This window comes from Arachis ipaensis, chromosome B7 (genome assembly GCF_059453495.1).
Source record: "Arachis ipaensis isolate K30076 ecotype BB chromosome B7, ASM5945349v1, whole genome shotgun sequence".
NCBI lineage: Eukaryota > Viridiplantae > Streptophyta > Magnoliopsida > Fabales > Fabaceae > Arachis > Arachis ipaensis.
This window is the reverse complement of record NC_142442.1, coordinates 77,663,385-77,684,438: the sequence shown is the minus strand read 5'-3', so window position 1 is coordinate 77,684,438 and position 21,054 is coordinate 77,663,385. Positions and strand designations below refer to the sequence as shown.

Genomic DNA, 21,054 nt, shown 5'->3' with positions numbered 1-21,054 from the left:
TATCATATACACATATATAGTATGAGATTGGTGACTGATTTGCGAATCAAATTACAACTTAATTTGAAACAAAATCAATTAGGATCTTATCCATATTTAAAACTCATCATAGAATAAATAATTAATTATTTAATATTCTCAATTATCATATTATTATATTCATGGTGTTAGCAAAGAATATAATAATATTTCATTTGAATTAATATAATTATTTATTTGATCTAATCAAAATAAAAATTAAATGATTATTTACCAAGGATTAGAACGCTCGTTAGTATGTGACCCCATAGGTTCAATACTAAGCGGGTAGTATATTAGTCATACTAAATTTACTAATCAAGGTTGGCGTCTAGCAACGCTCCTTCACGACCCGATAGTATGAAGTAATAATATTTTTACTAAGAACCCAAGATGAACAAAAATACAACTCCTTCCATCTTTTCAGCTCTTGGCTAACTTTTAGATTACGGTTTGATTGTCAAACTCTAACTTGTTACCATTATTATAATGAATTATGAATGACTTAAGAAACTCATTTCTTAATTCATTCAAACCCCTTGGCCAAGGCATTGTTTATTTCATTCATTATAATTGTAGAGCTCAAACTCATTATCATAGTTGATGGATTCTATTTTGACTAATCATTAATTCTACAAGTATTTAAATCATACCCAATGTCCATTCAACTAACACCGTAGGGTGTTAGGTGTCCGGAATCAAAGTATAATAAATACATTGTTAATTACTATGATAGTCGCAGGTCAAAGGAAAATTCTAATATTATGTTCATCATAAGAATATCCTATTGACAAATATACGGTAACTATAACCATTAGGAATTCTTAGAGTGAGTCAGTTCAATGGTTATATCTCTATATATACCATTTATATATATAATTTAATAAATGAGATCTATTAATCTTCATCCAATGAAGACTATTATATATATATATATATATATATATATATATATATATATATATATATATATATTTTAATCTATCCGAATCACCAATGTCTCATTTTTAGTGATTCTACGATTAAGAACAATTTAAATTAAAAGTACTCAAAAAACGTATATCTCATTATTACGATCCCTATCATAATTATTCGTTTTTAATTCTAATTAAGGACACTATCATAAATTATAAAAATTTATTCTTGTAAAAAGGAATAATAATAATAATAATAATTCATGATAGTATTTTGTTGGATATACACACTTATCTCCAACAATCTCCCACTTGCACTAGAGCCAATGACAGATTGGATCTAGGGCATATATGTATTTCCAACAAAATCTCCCACTTGCACTAGGGTCAATCAGTCATATATTTCAATCCCAATTATCACATGTGCTTATCAAACTCTTTTGATCCAAGCACCTTAGTGAATGGGTCTGCTGCATTATCCTTTCCAGCAACCTTTTGAATTTCAACGTCTCCACGTTCAACGATCTCTCTTATCAAATGATACCTTTTCAAGATATGCTTAGATTTTTTATGTGATCTTGGCTCTTTTGCTTGTGCAATGGCTCCATTATTGTCGCACAGTAATGGAAGTGGTTCTTTAATTGAAGGTACCACACCAAGCTCGTTTATAAACTTCTTCATCCACACAACTTCTTTAGCAGCCTCACTTGCTGCTATGTACTCAGCTTCAGTCGTTGAATCAGCTACAGTAGTTTGTTCGGAACTTTTCCAACTCACTGCACCACCATTTAAGGTGAAAACATAACCTGAAGTAGATTTGCTATCATCTTTGTCTGAGGCAAAACTTGCGTCAGTGAACCCTTTTGGTATAAGTTCAGAATCTCCATAGATGAGGAATTGGTCTTTGGTTCTTCTTAAATATTTAAGAATGGATTTTACCACCTTCCAATGTTCCTCACCGGAATTTGCCTGATATCGACTGGCTACTCCTAGCACATATGCGACATCATGACGTGTACATGTCATAGTATACATGATAGCTCCCACTACACTAGCATATGGTATTCTACTCATGCGTACTCTCTCTTCAGAAGGTTTAGGACAATCCTTTCTGCTGAGAGTAATTCCAGTGCCTATTGGTAAATAGCCCTTTTTGGAGTTTTCCATGTTATACATGTTCAATATGGTATCAATGTACATAGACTGTGAGAGTCCAAGCAACCTTTTAGATCTATCTCTATAGATCTTTATTCCTAGAATATAGGCTGCTTCTCCCAAATATTTCATGGAGAATTGTTGAGATAGCCAAGTTTTGGTATTTTGCAATGCTGGTACATCATTTCCTATTAGTAATATGTCATCAACATAGAGTACTAAGAAAATGACTGTACTCCCACTAAACTTTTTGTATATGCAAGGATCTTCTTCACACCAGATAAAATCGAACTTTTTGATTGTATTATTAAAGTAAATGTTCCAACTTCTAGAAGCTTGCTTTAGCCTATAAATGGCGCGTTGCAACTTACAAACTTTACTATGATCAGACAGAAGTGTGAAACCTTCAGGTTGTGTCATGTACACTTCCTCTTTGAGTTTTCCATTAAGAAAAGTTATTTTCACATCCATTTGCCATATTTCATAATCATAGTATGCTTCTATAGCAAGTAGAATCCGAATAGATTTGAGCATTGCCACAGGAGAAAATGTTTTTTCATAATATATTCCCTCCTTTTGACAGTATCCCTTGGCAACTAGACGGGCTTTATAAGTCTCCACCTTACCATCTACTCCAATATTTTTCTTGAAAACCCATTTGCAACCAATAGGTTTTATGTCTTTTGAGGGTTCAACCAAGGTCTAAACATTGTTGATCCTCATAGACTTTATTTCGGATTCCATGGCACTCTGCCATTTTAGACTTTTAGAACTTTGCATTGCCTCCTCATAAGTCTTAGGATCATTATCATCATAATCGATCCCATTTTCCACATCATCTTGCACGATTAGGTTTAGCCTTAGTAGTGGACGATGTTCTCTTGTGGACCGTCAAAGAGGTAGCTCTTGTACCAAATTTGGAGGGTACTGAACTGGTTCCAAAGGTAGTTCAAGGATTGGTTCATTAATCTCTTTTTGAACTACTATCGGTTCGTTATCCTCAACTCTTGAAGATGATAAATTTGGTGTTAGTTAGAGTACATCCAAAGTTGGTTGCTCAATTTGAATTTCATATTCTTGAGCTTGTACTATTTCATTGGTTTCTTGAACTTCATCAAGTTTTATTTCTTCACCTTGTCTTCCTTCAGAAAGAAATTCCTTTTCTAAAAAGGTTCCATCTTTTGCCACAAACACTTTGTGGTCAGAAGGGTGATAGAAATAATAACCCATTGTTTCTTTAGGATAACCAATGAATCTACATTTATTGGACCTAGCATCAAGTTTATTACTTTGCAATTTCTTAACATATGCTGGACATCCCCAAACTCTAATGTGTTTGAGATTTGGTTTTCATCCTTTCCATATCTCATATGGTGTTGAAGAAACTACTTTAATGGGTACTTTATTTAGCAAATATGCTGCTGTTTCTAAAGCATAGCCCCATAAATTCAATGGAAGATCAGTAAAACCCATCATGGATCGAACCATATCTAATAAATTTTGATTCCTCCTCTTTGAAACACCATTGTGTTGTGGAGTACCAGGAGGTGTTCATTGAGAAAGAATCCCATTTTTCTTTAAGTACTCAAGAAAATTATCATTTAGATATTCTCTTCCTCTATCAGATCTAAGCACCTTAATGCTTTTACCTGTTTGATTTTCAACTTCACTAAAAAAAATTTGAACATTTCAAATGACTCAAATTTGTGTTTCATAAGATACACAAAGCTATATCGAGACATATCATCAGTGAAAGTGATAAAATAAGAATATCCTCCTTTGGCTTGAATTTTCATTGGTCCACAAACATCTGTATGTATTAGTCCCAATAATTCTGTAGCCCTTTCTCCATGTCCCATAAATGGAATTTTGGTCATTTTTCCTTTGAGACAGGATTCACAAGTTACATATGATTCATATCATATTTGTTAATGTAACCTTTTTTATGTAACTTAGAAATCCTTTTTTCTTCTATATAATTAAGTCTACAATGCCAAAGATATGATTTATTTACTTGATTATTCCTCTCTCTCTTTTGAGAGTAGAAACATGCATGACAGAATTACCATTTAAATTGGGAAGAATATAAATGTCATATTGGAGATAGCCATTTACGTATAAGTCATCACCATAATAAGTAGAACAAATGCCATTTTTAATATTAAAATAAAAATCACGTTTGTCCAACATAGAAACAGAAATAATATTTGCAACAAAATTAGGAACATAATGACAATTCTCCAATACTAATATCTTGCCCGTAGGCATTGTTAAAGAAATAGATCCTATAGCTACAGCAGCAACATTTGCTCTATTCCTGACTTGAAGGTAAGTTTCTCCCTTCTTCAGCCATCTACTTACTCGTAGTCCCTGCAACGAATTGTAAATATTATGAGCACTTCCGGTGTCTAATACCCATATAGAAGAATTAATAGTATCTAAAGAAATCATGAAAACTGTTTTCAAGCATGTCTTACCTTCCTCTTTCGTTTTCAAAGAAGCAAGGTACTCCTTGCAGTTTCTTTTCCAATGACCTTTGCCTTTACAATAAAAGCATTCAGCATCATTTTTGTTAGTCTTTTCTTGTTTGCCCTTGGGTTTGGTCACACCACCCTTAGGTGCCATGGGTTCTCTTTTAAAATTATTCTTTCCATTTTCTTTTGCTTTCCACTTTCCTTTCTTCTTAGAAGAGCTGCTAACTACCATAGAAACTCCTTTCTTTTTCTCAGATGCAATTTGATTCTCATAATCAATTAGCATGTTGAGCATTTCATGAAGATCACAGCTTACTTTAATCATATTAAAGCTAACAATGAATTGTGAAAAAATTTCTGGAAGAGATTGTAAGATCAAATCTTGTGAAAGTTCTTTGCCCAATTTGCATCCCAACTTCTCAAGTTGTTCAATAAGATCAATCATCTTAAGAACATGGGGTCCAACAGGAGAGTCCACATCAAGTGTGGATTTAAATAAAATTTTGGACAATTGATATCGGGCCGTCTTACTTTGTGCACCATACATCTTCTTAAGATGTTCAACAATAGTTGGTGGATCCATATCCTAATATTGCCTCTGAAGATCAGAACCTATGGATTCCAGAATGATGCATTTGGCAGTAAGACAATTTTCCAAGTACTTTTCATAGGCCTTGGTTGCCTCATTATCAATACTTGCATCCTCTTTAGGAACTGAGGCCGTAACAGCAGGCTTATCAATTATATCAATTAGCCTTTCATGCATGAGAACAATTCTCAAATTGCGATACCAATCATCATAATTGGCTCCAGCCAATTTGTTATTTTCAAGTATGCCACGCAGTGATAGAGCAGACATATTATTCATGAATCTAAAAGGAAAAAATAAATATAAGTACGTATTCACACATACAAATAACACTTTCTACAATAATTATTATTATAAAAAATTAAGAAATCTTTATTTCTTAAATTAAGTGTTAAAAAAATATTTAAAATCATGAATGAGTATCTTGATTGTCAAGTCATTACTCATACATTTTTAAATAGATGATTAAATGTATCACATACAATTTTAATCCCCAATAATTACCTGGTTGTCAGGTTATTATTTAATTGAATTATATTTTACACCCCTAGGTTGTCTAGGTTCAAGTAAAAATTAATTCATTCCATGTATCAAATACATATATAAATTTTATCCTTAGGAGCTGTGGGGCCGTAACAGCAGGCTTATCGATTATATCAATTAGCCTTTCATGTATGAGAACAATTCTCAAATTGCGATACCAATCATCATAATTGGCTCCAGCCAATTTGTTATTTTCAAGTATGCCACGCAGTGATAGAGCAGACATATTATTCATGAATCTAAAAGGAAAAAACAAAAATAAGTACGTATTCACACATACAAATAACACTTTCTACAATAATTATTATTATAGAAAATTAAGAAATCTTTATTTCTTAAATTAAGTGTTAAAAAAATATTTAAAATCATGAATGAGTATCTTGGTTGTCAAGTCATTACTCATACATTTTTAAATAGATGATTAAATTTATCACATACAATTTTAATCCCAAATAATTACCTGGTTGTCAGGTTATTATTTAATTGAATTATATTTTATACCCCTAGATTGTTTAGGTTCAAGTAAAAATTAATTCATTCCATGTATCAAATACATATATAAATTTTATCCTTGAGTACGAATCTCCTGGTTGTCAGGTAACTCCTCGTAAATAAAGTATAAAATTTATTTATCCTTTTTTCCTTTCGGTTTTATTTCATAAATAAATAAAAATAATAATAACAGTATGTTCCTTAACATACATGTAATTTTATCCCATATAAATTTATAATTTTGATAATAGCATCCCATGCCATTATTAGGAATCACATTCACTATAATAACAAAACTTAAATTAATCCTATTAATTCTATAAATTTTTGCAATAAAATTTTAAACACAAAAGGGCCATGGCTCTGATACCACTGTAGAATTATAAGTGTTCATAACACACAGCGGAAGTAATAAAGTAATCCTATTAATCTATTTTGTGCTTAAAACTTTATTAAAATAAGATGGGTTAGATGCCAATACCTGAGTACCCTAGTGAATGAAAACTTTCTCCTTCGATAGTACGAAGGTACTATGTGTATCCACACCGAGACTGATCCTTGTTGTCAACTCCTTGACCAATGGATTTAACTGAGAAATTTCTTGTAACTCCTTGCACCAGCAATTCTTCACTAAGAATTGGAATATTTGTGTATGTGGAGGTAAAAGAGAAAAACTTGTGTTTTCTTTCTTTTATCATATACACATATATAGTATGAGATTGGTGACTGATTTGCGAATCAAATTACAACTTACTTTGAAACAAAATCAGTTAGGATCTTATCCATATTTAAAACTCATCATAGAATAAATAATTAATTATTTAATATTCTCAATTATCATATTATATTCATGGTGCTAGCAAAGAATATAATAATAATCTATTTGAATTAATATAATTATTTATTTGATCTAATCAAAATAATAATTAAATAATTATTTACCAAGGATTAGAACACTCGTTAGTGTGTGACCCCATAGGTTCAATATTAAGCGGGTAGTATATTAGTCATACTAAATTTACTAATCAAGGTTGGCGTCTAGCAACGCTCCTTGACGACCCGATAGTATGAAGTAATAATATTTTTACTAAGAACCTAAGATGAACAAAAATACAACTCCTTCCATCTTTTCAGCTCTTGGCTAACTTTTAGAGTATGGTTTGATTGTCAAACTCTAACTTGTTACCATTATTATAATGAATTATGAATGACTTAAGAAACTCATTTCTTAATTCATTCAAACCCATTGGCCAAGGCATTGTTTATTTCATTCATTATAATCGTAGAGCTCAAACTCATTACTATAGTTGATGGATTCCATTTTGACTAATCATTAATTCTACAAGTATTTAAATCATACCCACATTCAACTAACACCGTAGGGTGTTAGGTGTCCGAAATCAAAGTATAACAAATACATTATTAATTACTATGATAGTCGCAGGTCAAAGGAAAATTCTAATATTATGTTTATCATAAGAATATCCTATTGACAAATATACGGTAACTATAACCATTAGGAATTCTTAGAGTGAGTCAATTCAATGGTTATATCTCTATATATACCATTTATATATATAATTTAATAAATAAGATCTATTAATCTTCATCTAATGAAGACTATTATATATATATATTAATCTATCCGAATCACCAATGTCCCATTTTTAGTGATTCTACGATTAAGAACAATTTAAATTAAAAGTACTCAAAAAACGTATATCTCATTAGTACGATCCTTATCGTAATTATTTGTTTTTAATTTTAATTAAGGACACTATCATAAATTATAAAAATTTATTCTTATAAAAAGGAATAATAATAATAATAATAATAATAAGAATTCATGATAGTATTTTGTTGGACATACACACTTATCTCCAACACAAACATCCTTCAAAAGATTAATAAAAGCATAAATGTAATATTATTTCAATATAAATTCAAGTGGAAATAGATTACACAAACTTTGTAAATGGAAAGATTAATTTGGCTAAGAGCAAAATTGTATTTTCTCTTCTTTTTCAAGCATGTATGAAAACTACAACCTTGTTGGAAGAAAACTTGAGATAAAGTTTTACTCATAAAAAAAAGATTATGCATTACAATCGAACGGGTTTAAATCACATACAGAAATTTTTAGAGTATAAAGTAAAGGAGTGTTGGCTGAATTGAAAGCGATTTTATTAAAACTTCAATAGACGGTTATATCATCCCAAAACAAGTTCAAATCACATCAAAGAGAGGTACTACTCAAGTAAAGCAATTCAAAGTCAGAGACAACTTTGCATAAGAATAAATCAAAACTTGTTTAAAAAGATTTAAAACAAAACTCCAATAATATACTTAAAGTCACAACTTTATAAGGATGTTCAATAATATTAAGATGCAAAAAAAAAAGAAAACTTACTCATTTTAAGAAAGGAACTTAAATCAAAGGATTTCGATTAGGATTCATAAAGCATGTCACTCATAGAAACAAAAAGCTTAAGAAGGAACTCAACAACTTAAAAAAAATTGATTCAAAACTTAAATTTCTTCAAAAGAACTCAAACTTCGTCAAAATAGTCCAAAACAAAATTTTGAGAGTATATTTGGAATAACCACCTCGCAAAAATCATTTAAGAAAATTACGATGCGCTTAAAAGGAAATCAGCCCATGGAAAAAAAGAATCTTTAAATCAAGGGAATTCGAACAAGAACTCACTAGGCATGGATTATCAAATGAGTTTTCAATTGGTCCAAAGGAAAACAAAACGCTTCAGGAAATACAACTTAATCAATAGAAAATTCTCAAGAAAGAATCTTTGACTAAAGAAAGACAAATAAAAGGACAAATGGTGCATTAGATGGAAATGAATTCAAGTTGACTCAAATGAGCATGAGATTCACAAGAAATGGAAAACTAAGACTAATGATGATGTTCAAAAAAAAAGTAAGAGAGTAATTAAAAACAGTATCAAATATGACATTCTCAGAAATGAAAAGCTTAAGAAAGAAATTGGTCTATTCACAAGAAGAAAGACATGAGTCCAACATTTTTTTCTAAAAGAACAACAATTGCATAAACAATGTAGTATGCTAAACCAAATTCAAATTAAAAATAAATTAGGTGAAATTTACCAAATAAGAACCAACTAGGAAGAGATAAAAACCTTTCTTTGAAAAATATCTAAATATATAATCAAATAAGGATATTCGTAAAAACTACAAAATTGTTAGAAAATCAAATTGTATTTAAAGTATATATATATATATATATATACATTTCCATAAATCAGTGAAGAAACAAGCGAGGTATTGAAAACAATTAATTTTAAACCTTATAAGAAACTTTCAACGTTTATATAAAGAAGTATATATCAAATTAAAAGCGGTTGTATATTTCAAATCAAAAGTGGTTTTGTTAAGATTTAAAGAATGGCTGTAATTATCGTCAAATAAGAGGAAAACTAAATTACAATTTGTTTACAAAGGACTCGAAATATGAACTTAAAAAGGTGTACTGCATCAAAACAGGTTCAAATGTATATCAAAGAGTATATGATTCAAGAGGAAGTGCCTAAATAAAGAAGGTAAATACACCAAGGGTTTTAAACAGGCATATGCAGTTAGGATTAAACAAGAGCGTACGTGAACAAGAGAGTAGGATTGAAAGATAATTTGATCACTTTCCAAGAAAAGTATCGCAGACAAGAACCTTAAAGCATACCAAGCAGGAATAAGATACGTGATATTCGCAGAGTTCAAGACACCTAACCGAGTAACCTCAAGAATTAACTCCTAATGTTCCCAAAACCCGCGATTTGCATTACCTATGACTCGCATATTATCTATGATAACCCATTGGTGCTTACATATACATAATTCACCAGTGCTAAGCCGGCCAAACTTAATGCCAGGAATTATGCAATGCAAGACTAATGGCATTAATCAATATATCGTCATGTGCATAAGCTCTAATTCTCGTTATTCAAACAAGACCTACTACATGACAGACTTTCAGAGTATGCAATTGAAGCATAATCAGTCCATTCCCAAGGCTCTACAGGAAAGACCGCTCTGATACCATAATGTAACACCCTCACTATCAAAAGTCACGCTTCCGGCTGCGCTACTCTGATAGCAAGAAGTATTACGACTACTTTACATACCAAATACTAAAATAGGAGCCTGTGACTCGACACTGTATCGCTGATTTCTTTGAAAATCGGAAATAAACACTTTATCTTAAGAAAAATACAAACATGCATAGATTCATATACAAGACTCCTTACATAATAACTCATAATATGATATACATATAAAACATACAATTCTTATCCCTCTTACAAACTTGTAATAACAAAGACGAGGGAAGAAAATAATCTAATTAATACAACAACTTATAAACCAAACATAGTATAATTCTTCTTAATGCTTCTTCATCCAGTTCCTGAAAAGGTAAGGCTGTAGGGGGTGAGAACCTAACCACACGGTCTCACCACGAAGTTTCAAAGTTGTCATAAGAAGATATTCAATAAGAAAACTGTTTACAATCTTAGTGATTATCATCGCCTTATAGATCTTTTAAAAACCAATAGGAAATCGTTCAAAACCTTTTCAAAGAAGCAATGTTTAATCTTTCGGAAATCTGAAACCTTTCCTTTCTTATAAGAAAATCTCAATCAGAAGTCAACCATGCAATCAAACAACACAATCTTTAATTCAGCATCAAAGTTTATTCCCAAATGTAGTACGCCAGGACAAACACAGACAAGACAGACAAGGAAAGCACAGGTTTAGGTAGCAGTTACAGCAAATAGTTCAAGTAGCAGTTAAGAACAGTTTAGCAATTAAGCAAACTAAAACAAGTTCAAACCCAAGCAAAGCATACAAATGCATATGATGCATGCCTGTCCTATGGATGATGAGGCTCATCTATTGGTTATCCAGCCAACCCGACAAGTCTAAATTGTCCTTAGACTGTCCCCCGACGTGCATCCCCAAGAGTCTATGCGTAGCTTTTTCTTAAATAATCAATATTGCTCAATGGGGATAACATTCCCAGGAATTTATATAGTGCCCGGTCACACTTACGTCGTACGGTCAACAGAGTATCGAGTTTTCAACCTGGTACACGTGGTGGCAAGCCATGGTACTTTATCCAGGGAACCTCGTATCTCAGATAATTCAAATTCATAAGCCATGTGAATAATTCAAAGTTCATATCTCAACATTCTCAACATCATAATCATTCATCAATCCAAATCTCATTTCCAAATTCATTCAAAAACCATATTTCAAAGAAATCCTCATCATCTTTCTTTCCATTCCGTTCACTAACAATTCTCAATCCAAAACATAACTTTTCCTTTGATAAATGAGGTAATCTTAAATCATATAATACTTAAAATTAAACCTTTTAAAATATTTACTTCAAATGAAACTTCTAATTTTATAAAATTTCGACAGCATCTCCTCTAAAACTCAGATTCTGCCACCCTTTTCGGGTCCCATCCAAACATTTCTCAAACATTTTTCTCAACCATTTCCAAATCTCATTCATTTTCCAAAATTCAACCAGTTCCAATATCAAATTGTTTTCAAAGCGAATCAGTGCCAATAATAAATCTCTTTTTAAAATCAAACCAGCTCAGATACTAAATCATTTATAAAGTCATTTATAAAGTCAGACTAACTCAAAATTAAACCGTTTCCAAAATTAATTCAGTTTCATATTCCAAATCATTTCCAAAGCCGATTCGTTTACATTATCAAAAATAGCTTCAAAACCAAGAAGGCCATTTTTCATAATAATCAACTAAATAACCTTTCAAACTAATTTCTTTTTAGCAATCACAAACTACTCAAGCAATCAAGCAATCAGTCATTCAGTCCAGCAAACAACCACATTTATAAGACAATTATAATCACAGACATATGTTTCTCACATTAATATCTATTTATAACAACCCTGTAAGATAAAATGAATTCTAAGAAAACCCCTACCTCAAAGAATCAAACCCGCAGCGATTTTAACACAATAAACCCTCTTTAAACCTTATTCTGTAGCAGCTACATCATGATTTGTATTCCAAGCACCCTCTGCTAACGGAGAAGAACGGCAAGCAAAAGTAATAACCGCAAACACTGCAGCTCTAGGTAACAGACAGAATAAACACAATCAAGCAAGGCAAAGAGGAACATTACGTACTAATAAAACATAGTCGAAATGGAGTATTATGGCAAGATAAAGTACAACAGAATTTGTCTTACCAGAAAAGAAACAAGGGAATGGGGAACGGAGAAACTATAGCTTCGATAACATTTCTTTTCAACAATCAGAACAGCGAATAAGGGCACAGCCGAGCAGAAATGGCAAGCCAGTGACGGCAATAGCATTATTCTAAGTGATTAAGGCAGCAGAGACACCAACAATAATAAAAATAATGGAACATAATAGAAGTGGAATAGGGTTCAGGAAAACAAGAAATAGGGTAACCGGTGAAAATCGACTTAATAGACAAAGAAGCTGAAGCAAGGTTAGAGCTTACCAAGCAAACAGGCTTCAGAGACGGTTTTCGGCGGCGGAAGCGGTAGCGTGGAGCTCCGGCGGCGCAGAGGCGCGGTGGCGCAGCTGGTTCCCCCTCCTGCAGCGGGTGTAATGGAACCAGCTTCTTCTCCCCCTTCGAAGCCCCAACGGCGATGCAATGGATCTGACAGTGATGGGATTCTCGGCAGCGGCAAGAGCTTCTGATGGCGACGGCGTCGGTTCATGAACGGCAGCGACGACGGATCACGAACGACGACGGCGATGGCTTCTTCCTCGCGCTCGTGCTCCTCCTCTCCGCCTCGGACTTGATGATGGCGACGTGTGGAAGGCAGCTCCCTCTCTCGCACGGTTTGCTCAACGGCGTCCCCTTCTCTCCTCTTCGTCAGTGGAAGCGGCAGCGGCGGCTTCGCAGTCCACAGCAGCGTCAACAGTAGTGGCCAGACCCACGGCGCCGATACTGTCTTGCTCTGCTTCTCTCTTCTCCCACAGCTCTGATTCTCCCTTTCTTCCCTCAAGCCCTCACCATTTCTTTCTTTCCCTTTCTTTTTTGTTTCTTTCTTTCGTAGGTAAGTTAGGGAAAATAGAATAGATGGCAGCTAGGGTCAGTGGGGTTAGGGTTTAATTTAGTTAAATTTAGAGTTTGGATTTAATTTGGAAATTAGAGTTTAATTTGGGATAAAAATGAAATTAAGAATTTTAGGTAAATTGGAGTTTTTGGATTAATCCGAGAACTAATTAAATCTCTAAAATACTATTTATTATTTCAAAATATTAATTGATTTGAAATCAAATACTCTAATTGAAATTAAAAGATAATATAATTATTTTTTTATTTATAAAAATATTAGTATTAAATTTTAAAATCTCAATTATGTATAAAATTCTTATTATTTTACATTTGCTAAATTTTATAATTTAAATATAGAAAATAATTTGATAATTATAAATCAGATAAAATCTTAAATTACTTTAAACTCAATTAATCAAAATTTATTTTAATTATCTTTAATAAAATAATTTCAGGGATTAAAGTACTTAATGATAAATAAATCTAAATTAACTTTTAATAAGATCTTCTAAAATTTCTAGGTCTTACATCACACATGTCATAACATAAGTAAATGAGAAGCATCTAAAAGTCACACCACTTCGACTAACCAAGACTTTTGAGAATAATAATTGAACAACATTGCATCATCACTGTTTTTATTTTAAAATTCGGAGTGGTTGGGGATGGATACGATGACACCATATAGATAAGCTACTGAGAAACTTTTGTTTCTCACCCCTCTCTCCGTACCATCTTCAGGAACGATTCAGTACAAAATAATACACTGCTCAGTTGAGGTGAAAAGACAAGTGCACTAGTGGGAGCAAGCTATCGAGGACGTAGATACAAAACATTAAACGTTTACCTTAAGAAGGAAGAATATGCAATTATTTTAGCCATAGTTATACAAATTAAGAGAGTTAGGATTTTTTGAGTGTCTTATTTTATTTTATTGAGTGATTGCAAATTGTAACTGTGATGTTTCTTGTTATAATTATTTGGGATGAGTAAAACTTGTCATTATTATGCCTTCATAGTTTAGCATGCTCGTTTTTTATGTTAGTATTTTCAGATCCACTTATATTTTTCAACTAGTAATTATTCTAATAAAAATTAGTTATTCAATATTTGTATCTATAAATTATTTTATATAAATATTTCACATTTATTTTAAAAAAATTTCCAAAATTTTGAATATTAGCTACTAAGTATAACCCAAATAAAACTTAATACAGTTTAAAAGCATTAGGGTGTTACTTTTGATTTAAAAAAAAAAAAAAAAAAAAAAAAAAAACATATGCTGTTGCGCTGTTTGGCAATTACCAATTTACTTTCTTCTTTTCTCTACCATTAGTTTTCCTGTCCAATTGGAGTTTATTGTACATTTTAGGTCTGTTATATATGTGTTTATAGTTTTATTTAATTTTTAAACATTTTTATAATTTAAAATAAATTATTTGGGTTTATAGTTTTCTATACAAATTTATAAGTCACTCTTCAAAGTGTTTACCAGCTATTTCGAAAATAGTGAATATAGTCAAAATACTAATGAAACATGCTGTGATATTATCTTATAAGAGATAGACTTGTGTGAATTTTAAATAAAACTAACAAAAAATAGCTGTTTCCTTTCGTCTCAAATTAACTAACTCTTTTTAGTTGTGCATATTTATTAAAATGATGAGTTAATTTTATTAAAAATCTAAACAACCAAAATAAAAAGATAAAGATATTCTTAATATAATATTTTGTATTAATTTTCTATTCTTCTAACTTTTCTTTTATTTATAATAAAGGATATAGTAGATAAAATTAATTAATACATTTTTAAAACTAAAAAATAACACTTAATTTATAATAAAAATAAAAATAAAAAGAGAGTTAATTTAAGGAGGATAGAACAAAGGCATATATCAAAGAAGAAAGAAATAGAAAAAAGCAGCCAAATACGGTGGCTATTTACGTTATATGTCTCTATAATTTTACTAAATTTATCATTAAGATTCTATAATTTTTTTTTTTTCATTTGAATTTCAAAACTGCTTTTAATTTTGTAGTTAGATCATTGTCATGTTAAAAATATTAAAATTAATAAAATATTTTTCTCAAAAAGCATATAGTAAAAAATTTAATTAAATTCTTAAATATAGATATCTTCAATTTGCGGATAAATATTTAGTTAACTCTTAACATTTTTTACAATAAAAAAGAATTAATTACAAAATTAACAACAGTGTACGAACTCAATTGAAAGAAAAAAATATAAAAACCTAATTAGAAATTTGGTATACTATAACAACCAACAGAATTATTAAACTTATTTTTTATGGAAAAGTTTAGGAGATCAGCAACTTTGTTAAATTCTGACCAGCATGTAACCAGCAAAGAAAGGTGAGCCATTGGATGAAATCTCACACCAATCTCACACCATGAAAACCATCATTAATGGCTATTTGATGGTTACAAATCACAAAAGTTGCTGACCCCTAACATTCCTCATTTTTTATTACTCATGTTAACCAATATCCATTTACTTTTGATGTCTAGAAGTTTTCCTTTATTTTCCTCATTTTATCTAAAATAATTGTTTAGAATCAATCTCGAAGATAACCTAAAATGGATAGTATATAAGTATATTAGAACCAATGGTCAGACTTTCAGTTCCAGAAGGCACTCGTTTAGCAGCATTGGTAATATTAGACTTGTGCATGTTGTTACTTGGTCTCCACCAATTTTTCATGCTAGTATCTTAAAACAAGCTGGCCTACTACAATTCAATAAACTCCAACCAGGCTTTTCTTTCAGTAAGGAGGCTTTTACTTCAATAAAGAGTACAAAATTCTTTGAAACATAGTCACCGGTAGCTGAGGTGAAAGGGGACATATGCCTTAGAAAGCAACCAAAATGCATGACATGTATGTTAGTTATATTGATTGCAAAACCAGCAAATGAAACAAGCAATAGAATCTCAACCCAACGAGTAGAAATCACAAATCAAACAGAAAATACCAACATCCAGATTTTCTTTTAGATAGTTCATAGATAACTCAACCCAAATTTGAGGAGTAAGACACTACATCATTCAACTCCAGGGACATATAAGTATACTAACAACCCAAAATTTAATTATTCAATTTTCGCATTAATAGGGATTAAAATAGCGTGGACAAACTTTTACTTTAGAGGAGCAAAATCCTAGACTATACATTAGTTTGACCCTAATAGTTAACTGAGATCTCTTGCAACCATGCCCAAATCCTCTTCGAGTTCTCCTTCTCCTAAGCTATTCAAGCTAGCTATCTATTTAACACAGCAAGCTTGTGCAATGCAATATAGTGATATACAACATCTGTCATTGCGGCACAGATATGAATTTCAGTTTCTACAGACAGAAATAGAACAGATGTTGAGGCCTATAATTATTGTGTTCACAAATTTAATATTTGAGAAAGGAATGGGAAAGTTTTCCAAATTTACCTACAAACAGTAACAGATAACAGGATGCAAGAATATGGGGCCTCGAAGGTACTAAGTAGTGAGTACCAAATCTTCCTACAAGACACTGCTGCAAACCAGTGACATCATCCACTACATTCACAATTCATACATTTACCGGAAGAGCCTCGACATTGGTCTTTTAAATACTTTTCCTTCAAGCTTTAATCGTCTATATGCTTCTCTCAAGTGACATGGGCGAATTGGTCCAGATTCCTTCCTCTCTTGCATGACTATTCTAGCTGCCATAAAGTAGTAGTTTTTTATCAATGGGAACTTTTGGAATCAGAATATTGGCCTTCTTAGGACCAAGAACTGCGAGATTTTGACCTTAAAAACATTGTGTCTAGTTTAGAATTAACCATCTCATGCTTGTAAGCTATTAACGGAAACTTCCCATACCTGTTTCAACAACTTCACCAACAAACATTTTCGCAATCCCGGATACTACAATCGTCATCGGCACGGAAATTTTCTGTGTCCCAGTGATGCTTGCTAATAACTGTTTGAATATCATCAAGAGAAGAAAGAAGAGGCAACTTGTAAACAATCTCATCTTACTATAATATAAACTACAGTGCATATTACAATGCAAAAATAGCAATTTGCAAACTACTACACAAATGCATAAGCCCATAAGTATCAATAATGCAGAACCAAGGTGATATGTAACAAAAACCAATCTTGAAGATTAACCAAGGAGAAAATGCAAATAAGGTTTCAAGTGTATAAGTATTGGAAACAAAAATCCAACCAAACTAATACAACCAATTAGAACAATTTAAATTATTGGATAGCACAATAGTTTAAACATTATATTTTTAGCAAATCAATTTGGGAGATGGCACATAGTAGTTGAGGAACCATACTCTTTTCATGTTAGATTTCTGAAACCCAGCCCTGCGGAAAGACTCATATCTGCTCATCTGTTCCTCGGTGAATTGTGACAATATAGCCCTAAAAGCAAAAAAATAATTAACCCCAAAACAAATAGATGCAATGAAAATGGTAACGAACAGCAAGATCCACAAAAATAACCAATAACATACTGCATCTTGGCCATCTTATCAGGATCGCCACTCGAAGGGAACTTTCCGAGCTCAACATCCATGTTCTCCTCCTCCTCTTCCTCCTCCTCTTCTTTGCTCTTCATCCCAGTGCCAGAACCACCAGCTCCAGTGGTGGCGGTGAAGGGACCACTGGATCTAGCATTAGTACTGCCACTGCCACTGCCAATGAGAGGGGTGAATTGGGAAGCACCCTTTTTGGCATTGTCGTCATGAGGGATCTGGAGCTGGTCTTGAGGTTGGGATTGAGAATTATGAGCTGCAATTGAAGAATTAGGGTTTTGCTGTGCGTCCACAGTGGTGTCAGCTGGGGATTCAGGTGGAGAATCCTCTTGCTCCTCGAACGCTGCTTCAAACGGATCCTTTGATTGCTTCATTCTTTCTATATATCAATCAACACATAAATTTCTTCATCAGCCAACAATATTCCCAAATTCCAAGTTCATACAAATAATTATAACTGGTCAAAGAATACTGATTTTTCCTTTCATTTTGCAAACTAACTAAATTAACTGGGAAAAATACTTGTGTGCATAAGCATCACTCAGCAAGGTTTGGAAACCGGACCGGTCATCAAACCACTGATTCACTGGTCCCACCGCTTCAACCATAATTCAACTGAGAAAACCGTTTTATAATAAATAAATTATAAATAAACACCCTAAAACATAATTATAGTCTAATATAAACCTTAAAAGGCCATCTATATTAAAGATACTACATCAACAATAGTGTTATAATCTCATCCAATTAGAAATTCAAAAGTCAAATAACAAAAAAAAAATCCAACAGAAGATAATCATAGTAATAGTAAACATATTTATTGGATATGAATCAAGAATTCATTCCTGGACATCAATGAAGTGCATACCAGCAATCAAAATAAAAAATATGAAGCCTAAATAACCGGAAGAGAGTTTTGTTAAATTCTGAAACCACAAAGCACCACCCTGCACAATACATGACAAGCTTAAATTGTTTAGTAATAGAGTAACACTGTGTCTATGGTGCATGTATCCTCCAAACCCAAATATAAGATACATTTTATGATCAGTATAAATTTTTCAACTATAAACCCATAACTCAGATTATATTTTGCTGTTATCATTCAAACCTCGCTCATCATGTTAAATATATTTCATGATATTATTCAGTCATTCATGGGGCTAGAATCATTGGAAGATTAATGTTGCAAGGTATGAAGTTACATAAAGCAGAACTAAATAGCAAACACAACAAAATTAACAAATTTTCCATTCAACAAATTCAAAATTAGCAAACACACAAAATCAGCAGTAAGCAGCTTAACTAAATCAATAACTAGCAAGCCATTCAACAAATTCAAGTTTCCCATTCAACAAATTGACAAATTAACAAATTAGCAAGCCGAATAATCTCAAGAACAAGTTCAAAAACAGAAAATCACTGTAAAAAAAATTAAAGACAACCGACCAACAACAGCATAACAGAATCAAGAATATCATCAACAATCCTAAACCACAGTAATAACAACAATTGAATAAGAAAAATTAAAACAATAATTACAGTAAAAAAATACCTTCTCTTCTAGAACACAGAGGTGAGGGAGCACGACGGAAGGCTGGACGCGGCAGAACTAGAGAAGAGGTAGCCTGGACCGCCAGAGAACTGGAGCCCAGGAGGGTGGTGCGCGGCGGAACTGGAGCAGAGGAGCAGAGCCAGCGCAGCGGAACAGCAGCTGCGCGACGGAGGAACCACGCAAGACGAGATGCAGTAGGGACGGCGGCTTCGAGTAGTTGAGACGGCGGAGGTGATATGGCAGTGAGGCTAGAGCTGGGAGAACTGGTGAAGGGGCTCTAGGGTTTGGAGTTGGAGGAGAGGCTTCTGTGCTTCTCCTGACTGCGATGGACGGCGGCGGTGACTCACTCCTTGCGGCTTTCGGCGGTCGGCGGTCGGCGGTCGGCGGTGAGGCTAGGTTTCCGTTTTGGTTTGGGGAGAAAGAAGGAGATGGGAGAAGAACTGGAGAGTCGATGAGTGGAGAAAAGGGTTCAAGAACCCCGTTTGGCCTTTTTTTTTTAAGAGTGAAATCAAAGTATTCCCTAAATTTCTACTCGAATTTTAGAGTGATATATAAAATTACGGGCCTGCTACACATACTAGCAAAAAGGCCTTACAAGTTTTACAAGTTCTCAACCCACATTTCATTCACACGCGCACTCATCTCTCTTTGAATGGAACGTAAACTACACGCGCCCCACTCAACGGTTGCTCTTCGCAAAATAGCGCTCCTTAATGGCGCACTCTTCCACTTCTCCAAGCCCTTCGAAGAAAACACAAACCGTCCGTTTTCGAGCAACATTCCAAACTGCAGAGATAGGACTCGTCGCGAAGATTAGAACTCTCCATCAACACAACATAGAACTCTCGATCAACAATCTCTAGAAAAAATGAAGTTATAATACTCAAGGTACGTTATGTTACTATTTTACTCATATTGTATATTTTTCACATTTCGAAAATGAAGAACTAGGTTTTACTGTTCTTCTACGTTCTTCTAGGTCTTACTGTTCTTCTTGTTCTAGGTCTCATTTTACAGTTTTTAATGTTCTACTTGTTCTAGGTTTTACTGTTATTCTTGCTTCTAGGTTATTCTGTTCTTCTTAGTTGTTCTAGGTGTTACTGTTCTTGTTGTTCTAGTTCTTCTGGTAACTGATTTTTGGGAGTATATTGCGTGATTTGGTGGGTGTATATTGAGTATTTTGTTGGGTGTATATAGCATAATTTGTTGGGTGTATATTTCTGAACTGATATATTGTAATATAGTCAACAGTTGCAACTGTTCTAATATTTGCTTGTCTATGGGTGTATATTGATTGACCTTGTAATGTTGTTTGACCTTGTATATTAATGCATGTTTGAGTGATATCTGACTGATATCTATGGGTGTATCTGACTCATATCTATGGGTGTATCTTACTGATATCTATGGGTGTATTTTTCATTTCAGAAAAAATGGCAGGCAGAAACCAAGCTGAAAAAAATGTAAGAACAAATATATGTCTTAGATGAAATCAGTTTTATATAATAGAAATATATCTAACTATAATTTTGCTTTGTTTACAGCAAATCAAAGACCTTAAGTGTGCAACACATTTGTTAAGTGAGAAATTCATAAACATGAGCGAGGAGAAGAAAACAATTATTAGGGATTTGGGATTTGGTGGCCTGATGCACATCCCGCCG

At 32.8% G+C, this 21,054-nt stretch overlaps 1 protein-coding gene and 1 pseudogene across 4 annotated transcripts; both read right to left on the bottom strand.

The window, feature by feature from the left end:
• Positions 1-1,480: 1,480 nt before the first annotated feature.
• Positions 1,481-2,006, bottom strand: LOC148553061 (secreted RxLR effector protein 161 pseudogene; annotated as a pseudogene).
• Positions 2,007-16,264: 14,258 nt separating this feature from the next.
• LOC107609561 (transcription initiation factor TFIID subunit 11) lies at positions 16,265-19,912 on the bottom strand. 4 transcript variants are annotated; one of them, XR_001613178.3, is made up of 6 exons: positions 19,391-19,912; positions 17,815-18,214; positions 17,635-17,722; positions 17,168-17,267; positions 16,748-17,007; positions 16,265-16,652 (listed from the first exon to the last, which is right to left on the bottom strand). XR_001613178.3 is itself a non-coding variant. In XM_088494057.1 (6 exons), the coding sequence occupies exons 2-6, from the start codon at positions 18,441-18,443 to the stop codon at positions 16,880-16,882; spliced, it is 783 nt and encodes a 260-aa protein (XP_088350183.1). In that variant the 5' UTR covers positions 18,444-18,450; positions 19,391-19,868; the 3' UTR covers positions 16,265-16,879. The 4 variants fall into 4 exon arrangements, 3 of the variants coding, with proteins under 3 accessions (XP_088350183.1, XP_020961520.1, XP_016167047.1); XM_088494057.1 differs by adding an exon at positions 18,377-18,450 and having other exon boundaries at positions 16,265-17,007; positions 19,391-19,868; XM_021105861.2 differs by adding an exon at positions 18,704-18,782 and having other exon boundaries at positions 16,265-17,007; positions 19,391-19,529.
• Positions 19,913-21,054: the final 1,142 nt, after the last annotated feature.

What these genes read in the sequence shown, in the direction of transcription:
- LOC107609561 (XM_088494057.1), bottom strand. Translation starts at nt 18,443, where the DNA reads ATGGTTGAAGCGGTGGGACCAGTGAATCAGTGGTTTGATGACCGGTCC. An exon ending in GATAAGATGGCCAAGATGCA is followed by an intron (nt 17,723 to 17,814) that starts GTATGTTATTGG and finishes TTTTGCTTTTAG; the next exon opens with GGCTATATTGTCACAATTCA. An exon ending in TGGTGAAGTTGTTGAAACAG is followed by an intron (nt 17,008 to 17,167) that starts GTATGGGAAGTT and finishes ACTTTATGGCAG; the next exon opens with CTAGAATAGTCATGCAAGAG.